The 19,584-nt window shown below is 43.9% G+C and overlaps 1 protein-coding gene across 4 annotated transcripts in view; it reads right to left on the reverse strand.

Annotated features, from left to right (window-relative positions):
- Positions 1–19,584, reverse strand: part of SETDB2 (SET domain bifurcated histone lysine methyltransferase 2) — a 130,907-nt gene that overhangs the window by 27,214 nt on the left and 84,109 nt on the right. For all 4 annotated transcript variants that reach the window (XM_078783696.1, XM_078783695.1, XM_078783697.1 and 1 more), the window contains one exon: positions 9,474–9,578. In XM_078783696.1, coding sequence (XP_078639822.1) covers positions 9,474–9,578 — 105 coding nt within the window. The remainder of the gene's footprint in view (positions 1–9,473; positions 9,579–19,584) is intronic.

Genomic DNA, 19,584 nt, shown 5'->3' on the forward strand with positions numbered 1-19,584 from the left:
GTGTTATATGTTAACCCAGGTTACGTTTGATCTCAAAGGTCACATGAGTGCGAGAGATAAAAGATATTGAGAACATCCAGCACGTCCAACTCAAGTTATGGCCTGAAAGATTTTCGAAAAGCACATCACCTTTGACCTGCTGAATCCAAAATTGAATCGGTTAATCTTCGTATTACAGTCCATACTTTTATAGAGTCAAGTTCAAATCCCTTCAATGGTTCACAATTTATCATGGCAACAAAAAAATTAACCGACAACCCAAGAACGCAACACCGCCACAGTCAACTGCAGAGGCATACAGTCGTGGCCAAAAATATTGGCACCCTTGCACTTTTTTCAAATAACTCACAATTTTCTCAAAAATTAAGTTGAAATTGATAAAAGTATTTGGTCTCTACAATTCTTTATTTCATTGTTAATATTACAGAACCGTTTTTTTGATTCAGAACTTAATATATCCTTTTAAATCAGAAAATAAAAAGAAATGGCATTGACGAAATTAATGACACCCTAGACTTAATAGTTGGTAGCACACAGCCTTTGGACAAAATAACTACAGTCAATCACTTCCTATAGCCATGAATGAGCTTCCTACACCTCTCTACTGGCAGTTTGGGCCCACTCTTCTTGTGCAAACTGCTCCCGTTCTCTCAGATTTGAAGGGTGCCTTCTCCCAACTGCTGTTTTCAGATCTTTCCACAGGTGTTCAATGGGATTTAGATCTGGACTCATTGCTAGCCACTTCAGAACAGTCCAGCATTTTGTCTTGAACCATTCTTGGGGGCTTGTTGAAGTGTGTTTGGGGCCATTGTCCTGTTGCAAGACTCATGACCTTTGACAGAGACCCAGCTTTGACATTGGGTTCAACATTGCGCTCCAAAATGCCTTGGTAATCTCCTGATTTCATGATGCCATGCACACATTCAAGGAACCCAGTGCCAGAGGCAGAAAAGCAACCCCAAAACATCACTGAACCTCTTCCATGTTTGACTGTAGGGAAGGTGTTCTTTTCTTTGAAGACTTCATTTTGTTTTCTGCAAACATAGAGATGATGTGCTTTACAAAAAAGCTCTAATTTGGTCTCATCTGTCCACAGGACATTCTCCCAGAAGTATTTTGGCTTCCTCAGGAGTGTTTTGGCAAACTCCAGTTGGTCTTTCTCAGAAATAGGGTCCTCCTGGGTCTCCTACCACAGAACCCCCTTTCATCGAGTTGGCAACGGATGGTGTGAGTTTAAACTGTCGTACCTTGCATCTGAAGGTCAGCTTGAATCTGTTTCGGAGTTGATAGAGGTGCTTTCTCCACCATTCAAACAATCCTTCGCTGCAATCTATGATCAAGTTTTCTCTTACGGCCACATCCAGGGAGGTTGGCTACAGTGCCATGGGCCTTAAACATCCTGATAACATTGTGTATGGTGCACACAGGTATATCAAGGTCTCTGGAGATAGACTTGTAGTCTTGAGATTGTCCATGCTTGGATACAATCTTGTGTCTGACCTCAGACAATTCTCTGGTTGGCTTGCTTTTCTCCATGCTCATTGCAGTACACACAGTGACACAAAACAGCTGAATGACTCCTTTTCTCTATTCAAACTGGTTGAAGGAGTGATTTTTATATTGCAGGCACCTGCAACTCACCACGGGTGAGTTCAATGCCAAAGTAAAGGAGAATCACCTGCTTGACTTCTAATTATTTTTAACAACTTCTAAAATGTACCAATAATATTGTCCGGGCCATTTTAGGATTTCTGTGTGGAATAAGCTAAGATTTAGTAATTTTTTTAATCAGCTTTTTTGTTTTGCTCCACTGCAAACTAAATAAATACATATGTGGATACCAAAATATTTTTTAATTTCAACAATTTTCTGGAAGAAATGGCGAATTATTTGAAAAAAGTGCAAAGGTGCCAATATTTTTTAGCTACGGCTGTAGAAACGTCAGTGACACCACAAATGAGCATAAGGAATGAGTTAGACGAGATGTTAGAGAAATGCGCTCATTGGACAAATGCTATTAGGTCTTAAGAACTTTTGGGTCCACATCATTCAATAATGGCAGGTGTGACAGTCTACAAGATAAATAAATAGAGTTATGAATCAAGGCACAGTAGTTATGCCAGCTTTGAAATATGGAAAATCAAGGGACAGTCCAACACACCTTCCAGTTGATAAAACAAGGCAGTTTGTAGTTTGACTTGTCAATCCTCAGACTGAATGGGTGAAATTGGCCAGATTAAATAATCACATGGAGTTGGATCTGCATCTGATCAACAAAGTTGACCAAAGGATATTTATTACCGAGGGATATATTTTCCAGGCCTTTGCAGCAAATGTTACACAAACCTGATTTGTGTAGCCTGATGTTCCCAGGTGATAACTGGAATGGTCAAGATTTGTTTAGATTCAAGGATATCCTTTTAGTGATTTTTGTCCAACAAATGACCATTTACCAAATTTAAGTTGTCCATAGAAAAGCACTCTTGGGATTATATCATCTTCCATGCATGAGGTGTCTTGACCAGCAAAGGTGGGCTTGCTTCAGGAAATACTCAATTCCTTAGATACGACAGCAGTCTAGGATTGAGGCGTTAGGTATTCTGTCTCGCCAGGTGATGCCAAGAATCTTACAAAGACATCACAACTGGGATTGATGAAGGTGTTTGATATGGCAATAATATGGTGGCAAGATTCGCATCCATATAGGAGTGTTAATAAGACAACGGCACGATAAACAATGATCTTGGTATCCAGGCGAATGCTACATTCATGCCAAAAGCAGTGTCAATCTTCCAAAGGCCGCACATGCTTCACCGAGTCTTGATGTCACTTCATCTCCAAAGTAGCAGAACTGATCTAGCTAGAACTGAGTGGAGTGTCAGCGATGGTAATGGATGGGATGGTATACACACCTCGTCTCAGCTGAAGCATAGCCTCGGTCTTCAGGCTAACTGTAAGGCCATAGCAATGAGCAGATTGCGCAAAAGAGTTGACAATATATTACATATCTTCACTATCATAACTGAAGAGTGCGCAGTCATCAGAAAAAAGTAGATCACGGAGCAACATTTATGTGATTCTAGACTGGACCTTCAGACGCTGCAAATTAAAGACATGACTGTCGATGCAAAACTGTATCACTCCACAGGTGCAATCTTTGAAGGCATCATGAAGTATAGAGTAAAACACAATGCTAAATAAGGGAGCTAGAACAGCCTTGCTTTGTGCTGTTGGTAACAGGAACACTGCTGTTGGTAACAGGACAGTAACACTGTCACTCACATGAGCAACCATGTCATATTGGAAGGATCTGATGTTAATCAACTTAGTGGGTCAGCCAACTTTGTACAGTAGCTTCCACATGCTTTCTATTCTGACCAGATCAAAAACTTTCATAAGGTCAAAGACTGTACAGATCACAATGTTCTCTGCTCTTATCCTGAAGTTGACGAGCACAGATTATCACTACATCCAGCAGAAAAGCCTCATTGGCTTTCTGGGGTGATGCTGTTGACAATTGTTGGTAACATGCAATTAAGAATGATGTGGGCAAGTATTTTCCCAGCAATAGACAGTAGGGCGTGCCACGGTAATTGTCGACACACAACCCATCACCTTTACATTTGTACAGGGGAACAATTTTGGCATTTTTGAAGACCTGGGGTACTGACTACTCCTCACTCCAAATGATACTGTGGAGTTGGGTCAGTCGGGTGTGGAGGTTGACACGAACAAAAACTTGAAAACATTGGAGGGGATACCCTCATCACCAGGAGCCTTTCCAGATAACATCTGATGGTCTCTATTTTAGTCATATGGCAGGAAAGGTCTTCTAATATAGGCAGCTGGGGAAGAGAGTCAATGGTCACATTCAAGATGGAGGAGGGGCAATTGAGGAAACCCTAAAGTATTCAGCATGGCGCTCCAGGATCTTGTTTGGATCTGTGACAAGGTTCTGGTCATGAGCTATGAAGTGTATTGATTCTGCGAGAAGACTGTATATAGACTGCCTTTAGCATCGAAGCACTTGAAATTTTGTATCGGCTGCCTCCTGAATTTCTTCTACTCTTGCTGCCTACCAGCTCTTTCAAGGAACATAGTCTTGACTGTGCAAGTCACCGAAGTTGCAAGTAAGAGTGTTTGCTCACTGAGCCTCTGTCATCAATCCAAAGATGAGCCACATGCATGGAAGAAATAAACTGTTGATCTTGGAGGCGTTCTCGTTGAATAAAAATATTTGTGACTATGCTTAACGAAACCAAGAATGTCAGAAGCTGCCCTGAAGGTGATGTCTTTTAAAATGGCCCATCCCATTTCAGCATTGGTAGTAGGTAGATACAATTGTTCCAAGGTGACAGATGATGCTGAAGCTGTGATTGCACATTGCTGCATTTAAGCTGTTGAGTGTTAAACTTTGCAACAGGCTTGACATTGCCTTCTCAATTGATCTTGACATTCTACTCTTAACAAGCGTGTTGTCAGACCAACAGTCAGAGCCTCATACCGTGTGTGGCTTGACATCATGTCAATCGCGTTGCCCAATGACAAAATCAATGAGGTGTCAATGTTTAGAGCGTGGTTGCATCCATGTAGCTTTGTATTCATCAGCTTGTTGGAACAAGGAGTTTGTAATGATGAGTTCATTGGTTGAACATAACGTCAGCAGCAATGTGCCATTGGAGTTCTCCTTGCCGATGTTGTGGTGTCCGAACATCTTTTTCCCATGTAAAAGTCAAGTCCCACTCGGACGTTGAAGTCCAATAAAATAAGCCGTCCCGATGAGGTGTTGACACGACTGCCAAAACATCATAGAACAGATTTCACCTTATTTGTGTTCGTCATGATAGAGGTGTGTGCGCTGATAGCATCATAGCTTTCATTGTCAAGTTTGACTGCCTTTAGTCATGAAACTTTCACAAATACTGGTTGGGACAGCATCGAGAAAGTTAATATGCTTGGTAGGGTGGGCTTCAAAAAATCAAAATGCAGATTTTCTCCGGGACATGGTCTATTTTTGTTCCTTTTGGTGTCAAAGGAAACCACACCAAATTTGAATGGAATCCAATAATATTTAGGGGTGCCACATCAGTGATGAATTTTCCCCCATGCAAAAATAGGAATTCCCATTTTTTGGGCTGTATATACACAAAATAAATACATAATTATATATATACATTAAATATAATATTAAAAATAAATATATAGTAAATATACATTAAATAATAACAATATATATTATATTATACATTATATATACAATTATACGATAGACAATTAAACAAATATAGACAAATATAATACATTAAATAATATATTAAAAATAAATATAATATATTAAAATTTAAATATAATAAATAAATATATAGTTATACAATATACATACATTATAATTAAATATACATTAAATTTATACATAAAATATACATTAAATAATAAATATACATAAATACACATTATACATTATATATATAGTTATATACAATATATTATACATACAGTTTTGAGACTTCCTATGATCACTATCTGGGCAATTTTCATGCATGTTTTGTACAGGTTCCCGGGGTCAGGGGTACCCTTTTTTAGTGTGTAATATGTAGGCCTAACTTATTGGCTGTGGCTCTTTTGTAGAGAGTGACCCTGTGGAGTAAGAATTAACAGGATTTTACCCACATTCTTGCGTATTTTGCAGATATGGCATGTGCTAGTACCAGTGTTTCATTGAAAACTAGGGCTCAGGATAATGTGTATCTCATTGGGTCCACTTCTGGAGATGCCATCAAAGGTGCCAAGCTCCCGACTGTGCATCAATCTCTTGTCCTGTTTTTCCATCACCTGAAGAAGGAGAATCGCACTGCCCGGGAGAGTGCAACCCTCACCATTGAAGAGGTTGTGAAGTTCTGGGAAAAAGCTCACCTACCTACAACGACGAAGCAGCACTGCATCCATCGTTTGGAGAGGCTATATGAAGAATGGAGGAGCCTCCAAAAAGGTGCAAAGCGGGGTGGTGCGACCCAAGAGAAAAAGGAAGCATCCTTCAAGGCCTCCTTGGAGAAGACGTTTGATCTTAGGCATGCAGATTCGGAGGCCATAATCACCAACCCCGAGGACAGGAAGTTTCTTCACGATCAATTCTCAGAGAGGAAGGCTTCAATGGGATCTGTAGACACTGTGTTGGAAGCAAAAACGAAGCGAAAGAAAGAAAGGGAAGAAAAGGAGAAGACTAAGGCAGAGACGGAAAATAAGACACAGGAAATGGTCATGAAGGGTGCTACTGCTATGGAAGTCACAGACTCAGACTCTGACTCTGAGACCACGGCACAGGCTGGTTCTTCATCATCTGATGGTGGGATATCTCGTCCCAAGAAAAGAAGGCCTATCAACATTGTCACTCCTGAAGTCGCAGCTTCTTTGGATCGTACGAAAACAAGTGACCGAATGGCTGTCCACAACTTGGCATCCATTTGTAGAGCAGTAGGATGGGATCCTGCAGAGCTGGCACTGAACCGATGGACAGTGCGGCGGAATCGCATGATGCATCGATGCAAAACCATGGACGAAATAAAAGAAGCATTTCATCATAATGTGCAGGGTCCTTTAGTGGTCCATTGGGATGGAAAGCTTCTTCCCGATGTCACTGGAGATTTTGTGCATGTGAAGGTGGATCGTCTTCCAATCCTTGTGTCCAACCAGTACCATGGAATGGAGCAGCTGTTGAATGTTCCCAAGTTACCTGACGGGGGAGGAGAAGCTATGGCAACCGCTGTAGTGGACACACTGAAGAGCTGGAACCTTGTGGGCAAGGTGAAGGCTTTGTCTTTTGACACAACGGCCAGCAATTCAGGTGTTCGTGGAGGGGCTGCTGTCCTCATTGAAAAGAAGCTACAGACTGAACTAATTCATTTGGCTTGCTGCCATCATGCGCACGAAATCATTCTGGGAGATGTTTTCACCACTCTTTTCGGTCCTTCATCAGGCCCTGACATCCAGCTTTTTAAGCGGTTTCAGGCGGAGTGGCCGTCCATTGCCCATCACCAACCAAAAAATGGATTCACAGATCCTGATACGGCAGCTGAGTTTGCACAGAACAATGACATGATGGATGAAGCTCTGGAATTTGCTCTTGTGTGTTTGAAAGATCAGCAGCCACGAGATGATTATCGTGAACTCCTAGAACTGACTGTCATCTACATGGGAGGAATCCCACCTCATGGAATCCGGATCATGGCTCCAGGAGCAATGCACAGAGCCAGATGGATGGCAAAAGCACTATATTCACTACAGGTGTTCATGTTTCGGTCAGAGTTCCACTTGACACTTCGAGAGGCGAGAGAACTCCGAGCCTTCAACATTTTTGTCTGCCTTGTGTATGTACAGGCTTGGTTTCGGGCTCCACAAGCTATTGAGGCTCCCCTGAATGACATTAACCTCTTCAAGAAGTTGGAGAAGTTTGAACAAATCAATCAGAAGATGGCTCAGGCAGCCTTGAAGGCACTTGGCCACCACACGTGGTACATGAGCCCAGTACTAGTGGCATTTGCATTCTTTGACACCAGAATTGACAAAGAAAGCAAGATCAATATGATTGAAGCATTGAAAAATGACGGTGAAAACCCCTCCCCAAAGAGACCAGCTATCAAACGAGGAACCGCCCTGTCAATCACTGGCCTCATAACAAAACACACCAAGCATTTCTTCAGCATCCTAGGGACCCCAACTGATTGGATGGATAAGGATCCTGGTTCAAGGGAGCAAGAAACCAGCTTTCAGGAAGCAAAGAAAGCCGCCAGTGGCTTAGTCGTGGTGAACGACAGGGCAGAAAGGGGTGTCGCATTGATACAAGACTACAATAAGCTCCTTACAAAGGATGAAGAGCAAAAGCAAGCTCTGCTCCAAGTTGTTGCTGCTCACAGGAAGATGTACCCCGATGCCAAGAAGGCAACAGTGGTGAAACAGGCCCAGAAATAGGAGTTACATTTCTCATTATATTTGGGTTTTTTAATATTATGTGATATGGTGTCTCTTCATTTTATGAACTGAACATTTGGATTGTTATCATTGAATTTGAGTTTTCATAGCAATATAGTGCTATTTGTGCAGCTATTGTAACTTGTGTTTGCTAGAATACAAAGAAAGTGAGTGGAGGGTGGATTTTCATAAAACAAACTTCTGGTTTTGCTTTCGATCCATATATAGAAAAGTTTTGTAGACACCTTTAGTTTGAAGGCTGATGTGGCACCCCTAAATAAAATCAGATTGCTTTCATATTTGGTGTCTTTTCATTTTGGAACAAAAGGAACAACATAAAGCCATGTCCCAGTAAATTTTTTTTTTTTTTTTTTTGAGCACCACCCTAATGCTTGGTTGTAATCACAAAACCAACACCTGCCAGACTACTTTCTTTCTGGCATGCCTCCTCAGTAGAACTTACACGCAGAGCCTCGTTCCTCAAGATGGGATCCACCAGGTAGACAAGTCTCACCAAGTGCTGCAATGTCTATCCCACTGTGCAAATTTACGGCCAAAAACGGGCGTTTGGCGTTCGAGGCAGCAGCCGTTGTCTTGTAGTGCACATATTACAGGCACCGAAATTTAGTGTCTTTGTGATGCATTTGTAAGACCTCTATCAATTTATTTGTGTTTCTTGACCACAGAAATGGATGACCAACCTGCCACAATAGGCAGGTAAGCTTAAGTGGAGCAACATTTCTTTGGTGAACTTTTTATATCCCCTTCATGCAGAGAGAGCAGTGCCACCCCTGATAACGACTGTTCTGATGACCAAGCAGGATACGAATGTCACTGTTGCTCCTGCACAAAGACAAAACAACACTTGGGCCGCCACACGTGTGGACTCATGACAAGGGACTCCCAGCACCATCCTCTGCCTATCCTGACATCATCCCTCCCTTATGGCAGGACCTGGGTGAAGATGGGTAGTGAGAGCAGGTGAGCAGGTGCCAATGAAGGGAAAACCTGCATATAAACAATTAAAGTGATGGAGATGTGTGCTATCCCTCTCTCACTGTTCCTATGAGCATTGTTGGCTGCAGGTGCAGTAAATGCAACATGATGTCTAATGCACATAGAAGTAGCAGACTGAACGGAAGCCAAGCAGTTCAATCTTGGTTTCATCAGACCACAGAATCTTGTTTCCCACAGTCAGAGTCATTTAGGTGCTTTTTTGCAAACTCCAATCGGGCTTTCATGTGTCTTTCACTGAGGAGAGGCTGGCCACTCTACCATAAAGCCCAGATTGGTGGAGTGTTGCAGTGATGGTATTCCTTCTGGAAGTTTCTCCCATCTCCACATAGGATCTCTGGAGTTCAGCCAGAGTGACCACCCCATTAAGTAACTTTACATTGGCATTTCCATTTTTTTTTGCTCCACTACCTTAATAAATAACAATAATAATAATAAATATGTCAAAAATTTTAGGGCGAGGGAACAAGATTGTTTGATGAATCTTTGCTTACAGTTGTCACTTGCTGTGCCATTGCAAATCTGATTGATGATTGGTCGAAATATGTTGTCAACCATATTGGATTCTACTACATTTTCCCAGAACTGTTTGACTTGAGCTGTGGGAGGGAAGCAGGGGTAAACCACATTGAGATCAAATGTAAATTACACAAAGAATCAATCTGCATCAAACAATCCTACACTTTCAATGGTCTCAATACCAGATCACCCTCAACAACCACAAGCAAAAGCAAAGCATCATGCAAACAAAGCGACACCACAAGGAATCACAAACAAAAAATGAAAAGGAATTTATCAAGTGCACTGCTAAATACATTAAGAAAAGCAACGCCAAAATGGCTTTACTGGCTCCAGAGCAATCCATCAATTGCTTCCCTCAAGCTCAATGGCTGCATGCGTCTGAAGGCAATGTTTGGTGTTGTCACACTTTTTCTGCAAGTGTACATTTGTACTCCAGCTCCTCCATGAACAAGGTATTTGTTTTAAAACATAATGGAATCCAGTTCCACAATTACTGCTCAAACACCCTCACCCACCAAAAGAGAAAACAAAGGAGAGGGGGAGAAAAAAAAAATCACTCAGAGCAACACTTGGCAAAAGCGAACAAAGTAGAATGTCACTCAGAGCATCCTTTTGACCTAAAAAATAATTGGTAGTTGAATTCAATGATCTAATACACAAATCCTCTTCAAATTTCAATTAAATTGGATGAAAATTGATTTTAAAAATTTGAAAAGGATGTTCACCTTTGGCTTATGTTGACCTCAAAATAGATGGTGGTTGAATTCAGTTAGCCGACATGCAATCCTATTCAAATTTTAAGTCAATCGGAGGAAAATTGATTTTAGAAATTTGAAATGGTTATTGACCTTTGACCTATGTTGATCTCAAAAATTGTTGGTGGCTGAATTCAGTTAGCAGATATGTAAATCCAATTCAAATTTCAAGTTAATCAGATGAAAATTGAGGAAATGAGAAAGTTGAAAAAAGGGGTTGACCTTTGGCCTATGTTGAGCTTTTGATCTCAAAAATAAATACTGTTCTGTTGGTGTTGGATATTGTTGTTGGATCTGTTGAAATACTGTTCTCCCCTCTGGGACGGTGCTCTTGCCTCACACCGAGCTCTGCTTCACGGTTGAAACGTGCTTCCCCCCCCCCCCCCCCCCTCCGCCCTCACCATCTCCTCAAAATCCCCCTTCAACCGCCACACGAGCGAGCAATACTCACGACAACCCCACACCTCCGACCCAACATCAACTCAAAATCCCCCTTCAACCTTCACCCGAGCTAACAATACCCACGACAACACCACATCTCGCCCCCACAATCTCCACCAAATCCCCCTTCAACCATCACCCCAGCTAACAATACCCATGACAACCCCACACCACTCTTTCCTCCCCTCCACTATCTCTTCACAAACTCTCATAAACCGTCACCCTAGCTAACAATACCCACGACAACCCCACACCTCCTCCCCCCCCCCCCCCACCCCTCCCGCCCTCCACTTCACCATTCCTCAAAATCCCCCTTCAACCATCACCCTTGCTAACAATACCCACGATAACCCCACAACACCATCTTTCCTCCCCTCCACCATCCTCTCACAATCCCCTATCAACCATCACCCGAGCTAACAGTACTCCCGACCACCCCTCACCACCACTACACAATCCCCCATCAACGTTGGCTTCCGATCCACCGAGCAAGGTTGAGACTTCGACGTCTGCACGGCATCAAAGTTAAGTATTTTTCCAATTTGTGTCTTTGTCAAATTTCCGCTCCTTATTTTATTGTGTATGTGTTAATGTGTGTTTCGAGTTGATCTTGGTTTGCAATTCGTGCAAACTTGTGTATAATGAAATCGTTTTCTGTTCGCGCGTGTGCGGCCTGGTAACTTGAGGCTTCCCTCACCCCATCGGTGTTTTGTGTATTTAAGTTATTTCCTTCGCTGTATTGCTTATTTCCTAGATTTCCTTTCCTCCCCCTAACTTCCCCGAACATCTATCCTTTGTTTAACGTTTTACATCCAAAAAAAAAAAAAACATTTTTTAAATTATTTCCTTCTCTTCCACCACTTCCTACCATCTCCATCTCATTTAACCATTTCTCCTTTTTCTGATCCACACCCTCACTTCAGGGACTTTTCCCAGATTGGTTTTCATGGTTTTGTTTAAATAGGTTTAAACTTTCCCCTGCAGTTTTATTCAGTGGTTTATTACAACATGCTGTTTTTCTTCCTATTTCAAATGCTTTTTTCAATTTCCTCTTCAAAAAAAAAATAAAAAAAATAAAAAAAATCAATCTCTTACAGTCCTTCCTCCCAAAATTCTCTGAACTCATCACCTTCATTCCACCCCTCCTCTGTCGTTCTCAAACGGATCTGTGACTTGCAAATCACAATAAACCCAGGTTGTAATAAATGTTTGTTTTTCATGAATCATCCACTTTATAAACTCCCCCCTTCCCTCCTAAACTCCCCCCACACCCCTCCCCTCCGAGACTCTCCCTTGCTCTGCCCCTCCTAGACTCCCCTCTCACCCCTCCTCCTCAAAGCGTCCTCCCCGCTTCTTCCCCCTTCCAACTTTCACCTTCATCTCCCCCAACCTTCTGCCTCACTCTTCCCCCTCCTCAAATAACACCTCACTGTGCCTCACCCAATCACCATGAAACATTTTGTCCTCCTCATCCTTCCCTTTCTCCTAACTCTTCTGCAATCTGTCACACTATCAACAGCTCTCCCGACCTCCTCCTCACCTTACCCTACCCCAACCCCTCCCCTGTGATGTACCCGATGCTCCCCCTCCATCTTCTTTAACGGTATGGACCTCAAACATCCGGAGCCTTCCTCAAACTTGACTGATCTCTCCATACAGGTTGCTTCTGACAAACCAGATGTAATCTGCTTAACAAAAACTTTCCTCCTTCAAGATGTCTGATTCTTTAATATCTCTTCCTGTTTACTCCCTTCTCCGGTATGATAGACCCGAGCCTCGTCCTGGTGGTGGGGTTGCTATCTTTATCAAAAACTCTTCCCCACTCTCCTTGCACTGCCCTCTCTCCACCCCAACCCAAGGAGTACCTCTGGCTACGACTTCCTCTCCGCTCCCACTTTTTGTTCATACGTGTTCTGTACCATCCTCCAAACAGTGATGACTCCATTTAGATCTCCCTGTCTGACAACATGGACCGACTTTGATCCACTCATCCCAACTCTCTTCCCCATATGTGGCGACTTCAACTGTCATCATGCCAGCTGGCTGGGTGTGGGTTCTTCTCACACCAGCCATGGCACCTCAGCAAAGGACTTCTGCGACTCACTGGGACTGACAATCTGTCAATTTCCCGACCCGGATCTCAGTCAATTGAGTATCTTCTCTTCTAGACTTGGATATGACCAACTTCCCGACAAATATCTGCTGCTCTTCTTCTGCTCCAATCGGTTCTTCTGATCATTTCCTTGTTAAAGTGGATATCTCGCTGGCCATTCCCAAAGAGCCTCCTCAGCGCCGACGAGTCTGGCATTTCACTCAGGCTAACTGGCACGGTCTTCAAGCAGCCATCAATCATCTGGACTGGTCTCCAATATCTGCTGCCTCTGACATCAACTCTTCCTGGGAATTCTTCCAAAGTAAACTGCTCTCTCTCTCATGCACAGATTTATCCCATCTAGGATTCAGTCGTCATACCCTTGCTCCCGTCCATGGTACACTGAAGCTTGTGGTGAGGCAGTCGCCATGAAGCAACTTGCCTTCACCTCATGGAAGGCGAATCCAACTGAAGGAAATCTCAGTTCCTTTCACAAAGCTCATAACAAGTGTGTCTACCTTCAGGAGAGCCAGGAAACAATACATCTCTACTCTCAAGACTGAACTCTCAAACTTGTCTTCCTCTTCCAAATCTTTGCTTGTCATCTGGTCAAATCTGTTTCTGGTGTTTGTTCCCCTTCCATCCCCTCCCTTACCTCAAACGGCTACACAGCTGACACCGCAAGTAAAAAAGCCTAATGCCTCAACTTCGTTTGCCTCAAAATATTGTGTCCCGAACACATCTCTCTCTATACCCACCTTTCCTAGTCAAACCTAGCATAAATAAATACAAAACTACAGATACATTCAAAGTAGTTTGTCAACCCTCGACTCTGATTCTGCATGGACTCGACTCTGAATGGACCAGACGGCATCAGCCCACGGGTCCTAAAATCATGTTATTCTGCTCTTTCACTCCCTCTTTCTGTTCTCTTCACCCTCTCTTTTGCTCAAGGTCATCTGCCATCTGCTTGGAAATCAGCCAACATTACCAGTTTACACAAAAAAGATGCAAAAACAGATACTTGCAACGACAGACCAACGAGCTTGCTCCCAATAATCAGCAAGGTCATGGAATCAATCATCGCTTGTGACATCAATTACTTACTCTTCTCCAATGGCTTGATCTTGGATCATAAATTTGGATTCAGAGCAGGTCATTCTACTCTGGACATGCTGCTGTCTCTACAATGGATGGAGGTCCTTAATGCCAAACAGGAAATCAGAGCTGTCTCCCTTGACATATTATGTGCCATCGATACGGTCTGGCACCCCGCTCTGCTCACCAAACTCTCCTCCTACGGTATCCATGGAAATCTCCACGCATGGCTTGCGGACTTCCTCTCTGGTCGTAGTCAACGTGTGGCCCTGAATGGATTTCTCTCATCGCCCCTTCCTGTTCAGGCTGCAGTTCCCCAAGGCAGTGTTCTGGGCCCTGTGCTTTTTCTGGTGTTCATCAATGATCTCTGACTGTTGAAAATCCTCTCTACCTCTTTGCTGATGACTCCACTCTCTGCCGCTCCATTCCTCATCCCTCAGATCGGCAGTCTGCAGCCTCCTCACTCTCTGCAGACCTGAACAAAATCACAGAATGGTCAAACAAGTGGAACATGTCTTTCAATCCGGACAAATCTCACACTCTTACTATGTCTCTCCGAAAAGACTGACTGGACAACCCTCCCATCTACCTTCTGAACAATCCTCTCCAAGAAGTTCTGTCACTCAAGCTTTTGGGTCTCACTATCTGCCATGATCTTTCCTGGGAAAACCACATTTCCAAGCTGGTCTCCAAAGCTAGTCGCCGACTGGGCTTCATTCGTCGTGCGAAGTCCTTCCTTGGCACACCTGAGCTCCTCACCACGTAAAAGGCTTTCATCCGCAGCTCAATGGAATACTGTTCTCCCCTCTGGGCTGGTGCTCCTTCCTCATACCTAGCTCGGCTTCAGGCTGTTGAAACCAAAGCTTTCAGAATCATTGTGTTGGAGTCTGTATGGTGAACTATAATCTCACGTCAGACTGATATAAAAACGTATACATTGTTGCACATTGTTGACAAACATTGTTGCAATCAGAAAACACGTTGTTGAGTCGCCCTGCCTGGGAAACATCGGGATGACAGGTTGGAATAGGCTCAATATTCAAATCCAAACTAGACCTCTGTCTGTCGGTTCGTCTGTTTTGTCTGTGGGCAGAACGTCTCAGGAAGATGTGAACAGATTTGGATGAAATTTGGCAGAGGTAGCATATGTGATGAGGACGAAATTATTCGATTTTGGTGAAGATCTGCATCCAGCTGGTAGAATTTAGTGATTCTTTACCATTGAGTACAACAACAACAACAACATGCATTTTAAGGCCATTTTCCCTGCTAGAGCAGGGGTTAGCCTTGCGGTCCCCATGACAATCTTCTCCATTTTCTGCATCTCTCCTTGTTAACCCCCTTGCCCGCATTTCTTCTTCCACCATCTTTAGCCAAGTCTTTCTCGGTCTTCGCCGTCCTCTACTTCCTTCTACATTCATTTCCATCACTCTTCTCAACCAGTCACTTTCATCCTTCCTCAACACATGACCAAACCATTTCAACCTGTTCCTCTTCACAGCATCAATCACAGGCTCTATTCCCATCATCTTTCACAATTCATCATTTGTCTTCCTCTCTCTCAACGATACTCCACACATCCACGAAACCATTCGCATTTCCACCCTTTCCAGCCTTCGTTGCTGCTCGACGTTCATTACCCATGTCTCGCTCCCATAAATCATAACACTTCTCACACATGCAGCATACACCTTTCCCTTCAGCTTCAACGACACTCCCCTCCTCATCAGCATGCCACTCAGTTCCCGTAACTTCTTCCATGCACATCTCACTCTTGCAACCGTTGCCGAGTCTGATCCACCTTCTCCATTGAGCATGTCTCCGAGGTAGCAAAGATGTTTTCACACCTTCCAGCTTCACGCCGTCTCCAAGATCCAACTCAACATTTCCTCCATCTGCAGCTCCCTCTGTGCACACCTTACATTTGAATGTAGTTGCCACACTGGTTAATGACCCTCTCAGACCACTACATTTTTGATGAACCCACTCAGTGCACATTGCACATTGAATTGAGTTAACTCCGACACCCTTCCTGCACACAGCACATGGCCACTTCCCAGTTCTTTCCACCTCACCACATGCTTTACCACTTGCCATCACCTTCGTCTTTCCTATATTCACCTTCAGACCTTTTGTCTCCATACATTCCTTCCACTTGTTCATCTTATCCTTCAGTCCATCCATACTTTCCGCAATCAACACCAGATCATCTGCATACAACAACTCCCACGGTAAACCCTCCTTTACGTTCTGAGCCAGCACCTCCATCAGAGCCACAAATAGTAGTGGACTTAGTACCGACCCCTGTTGCACTCCCACCTTCACCTCAAACTCACCACTGTTCCCGTCCTTCGTCCTTACAGCTGTGCGCGCTCTTTTGTACATTGCCATCACTACTCTGATCAACCATTCCTCCACTCCTAACTCCCTCAATGCCCATGTCAATACTTTGCGTGGAACCCTGTCGAATGCTTTCTCCAGATCAACAAACCCAAGAAACAACCTCTTCCTCTTCTCCATGTACTTCTCCTGCAACTGCCTCACAATAAAGAGCGCGTCTGTCGTTCCTCTTCCTGGCATAAATCCAAACTGCTTTTCGTCGAACTTCACCTTCTTCCTTATCCTCCTCTCCAACACCCTTTCCAATACCTTCATTCCATGCTCCAATAACTTTATCGCTCGGTGCGAGCCACACTCCAGAGGGTCACCTTTCCCCTTCTATAGAGGGACGAGGGTACTCAGTTCCCAATCCACTGGAATGCGGCCTTCTTTCACCACCAGATTACAGATCTCTGTCATTCTCTTCACACCCCAACTTCCTGCTGCCTTCAACATATCTCCCACAACTCCCGTCGGCCCTCCCGCTTTTCTACTCTTCGTTGCTTTTATCGCTTCCTCAACTTCCTTCTCAGTTATCTTCTCTGCCGGTCCTAAAACTGGGTTACTCTCTATGTTGCCATCCCATTCATTATCTGTATTCAACAGCATTTCCATATATCTTTTCCATCTTCCTTTAATTCCATCTGGGTCCACAACGATTTGTCCCACTTCATCCTTCAAGCAACTCACCCCCATCACATCACACCTCTCTTTCACTATCTGCTTTGCAATCCTGAATTCTGCTCTCTGACCCTCTTCCGAATCCAAGCTTTCTCCGAACATTTTCCTACATGCCTCCTGCGCCTTTGCTGCCTCTTTCTTTGCAGCCTTCTTGGCTGCCTTATACCTTTCATGCTCTGCTTTTTCTGCTCCCGTACCCTTTGCCTTCTGCCACTCCTTGAACTTCTTCCTCTTCTCGTCAATCCTCTTTCCAACTTCCTCATCCCACCACCATGTTTCCGAGTGCCTCGGTGGTCCTTTTGTCCATCCATATACCTCACCAACGGCTCCCAACAGACTATCTTTCTTTACCATTGAGTGATGGGGATAAATCAGCTTTGGATAAATCAGTAAGGATGTAAGGATCGGTAGGTAAGGATAATTTATCGGTAAGTGATGGGGCTGAATCGGTGGGCTTTGGTGCCATAATTGTGAAGTCATAATTCGACTGGGACAACGCTTGGTCTGATCGGTTTGAAATGCGTTGGGCGCGATCTGTGCAGCAATTGTGTTCGAGAATAAATTTGTGATGTCATCGCTCGGTTGGTCTGGCAGCCATGTTGGATCGGTGAAGAAAGGTGTTCAGGAACATAGGAGTTGGCTCGCGGCAGGTTGGTTGTGCGGGGTGGGTGTTCTGTGAATACCATCCAGTTGAATATTTGACGAGTTGTGATCGAGGAGCTGAGTGGTGAATAAATGGTGTTGTGTGTAACAATAGAGGATCTTTCTTGGGGGGGGGGGGGGGGCTGCTATGTCTGACGAGCCGCACTGAGGGCTCACGGGGAGTGCTGCACTGAAGGCAACGCAGTACGTCGTACCAATCACAACAGTTACTACGGGTGGTATATGTTTGCGTAGTTTGGTTCCGTTCACGTGCTGTGCACGGGGTGTGAAATACAGGTGTGCCTTTCAGGAGATCCAACACCCTGCGGTTTGATTCACATATTGTCAGGTTTGTATTTGCATCTGGAGATGTTGCATTGAATTGTGTTGTGCTGTTTAAATTCTTCCTAAGGGTGTGTCGTGTAGCATTTGAAACCCAGTTAAAATGTCACTGAAACAGAAGTTGGGAAATGTGAATGCAATTTTCCAAAGTTGAAAGAAAAATGCATTTTATCCACAAAGATTTTGCATTTAAAACGTTGTTGGCTCGGTGAACTAGCGCAGGAGGAGCGAGGGCATTCTGGGGTATCATGGATACTAGAATGCTGGGGAAATGGAGGGAGGAGCTGGAGCGATATGAGAGGAGAGTTGCTGCTAGTCATGATAGGGACACCGCGAGTACATAGTGAAGCACTACTGAAACAAGATGTATGGCCAGCAATGGGGAAATGAACTTGGGTTTCATGACTAAAGATCAAAGTGGGATAGATTTGGGAAGGTCCACCTGCACTCACAATGTTGTAAATGTCCCTCAAGAGAACCCAAACCTGATACAGATTGAGGCCAAGTGTCACCAAGAACCAAGAGGATGGGTTGGATTGGGAAAAAGCTTTAGGCACCACACGTCATCTCACAGGGATAGGCATCTTTGACCATTTCGGTGTATTTTTGGGTTATTGCAAAATTATTTGGGGTGTTCAGGGTCTCTTCGGTCTTCAGGGTGTTTTGGGTATTCAGGGCCTTTTGGATATTCGGGGTCTTTTGTGTCTTCGCGGTATTTTGCGTCTTCAGGGTCTTTTGGGTCTTCAAGGGTATTTCGGTGCATTCAGGGGTCTTGGTAGTCTTCAGAGGTCTTGGGGGAATTAAAGGGTCATAAAAGATCTGAGGGGTTTCAGCAGTTTAATTAAGAGGGTAAAATCAGAGGGCATGAGACATCTTTCAAATCGTACGATTTCTCCACATGGGACAATGTTTGTTTGCGGAGATAAAGCTTACCCCTATTTATTTGATAACTAGAAGGGGGTCTGCCATTTGAGCTAAGTGGCATCTCACTAATTGTAAAGGCAGCTGGTCCTTGTTATTTTTCTCTTTTTATCAGTTTAATGACAACATTCTTTGACCTCTTGGTGAACCAGAGGACCGGGTGGAATGCATCGCGCATATAACTCGGGCTGTGGTTCAGCGGAGATCACTATCTTTTCAGCTCAACGGCCTGCCTACTTGAACGCAGCTAACTGTGAATTAAATTTGAGTTCGCACTTGGCCTGATTCGTGCTGGTTTGAACTCCCACATGTGCCTTGCACTCCACCCATTAAACCAGTTTTTATTCTCAGTGCGGTGTCTTGATATCTCCTCGGAGCAGCAGACCTAGCATCTCAACCACGACAATTGGAATCTCCCACTATGAAGCCAACCCCGAGGGCCTTCACTCACTCACCGCAGGCAGGTTTGGTGGTCTTTGGCTTCTACCGACTCCTCTCCGGCCTAGCTCCCCCAGCTTTGTCTGTGCTCTGTCCCCCAAATATTCCTGCAGGTCGCATAAAAGCTGCCTGCAACCCTCTTATGGTTAAATTGCCAAAATCAAGACTCTCTATTCACCTTCACTCTTTCATTCCTCTTTTCTCCCGCCTCTGGAACAAACTCCCTCACTCTATTCAATCCCACTCCTCCCTCCAGGTCTTTAAAACAGCTGTTCACCACCATCTCTTATGGGC

This window comes from Myxine glutinosa, chromosome 8, assembly GCF_964187855.1.
Source record: "Myxine glutinosa chromosome 8, kmMyxGlut1.1, whole genome shotgun sequence".
NCBI classification, from domain to species: Eukaryota; Metazoa; Chordata; class Myxini; order Myxiniformes; family Myxinidae; genus Myxine; species Myxine glutinosa.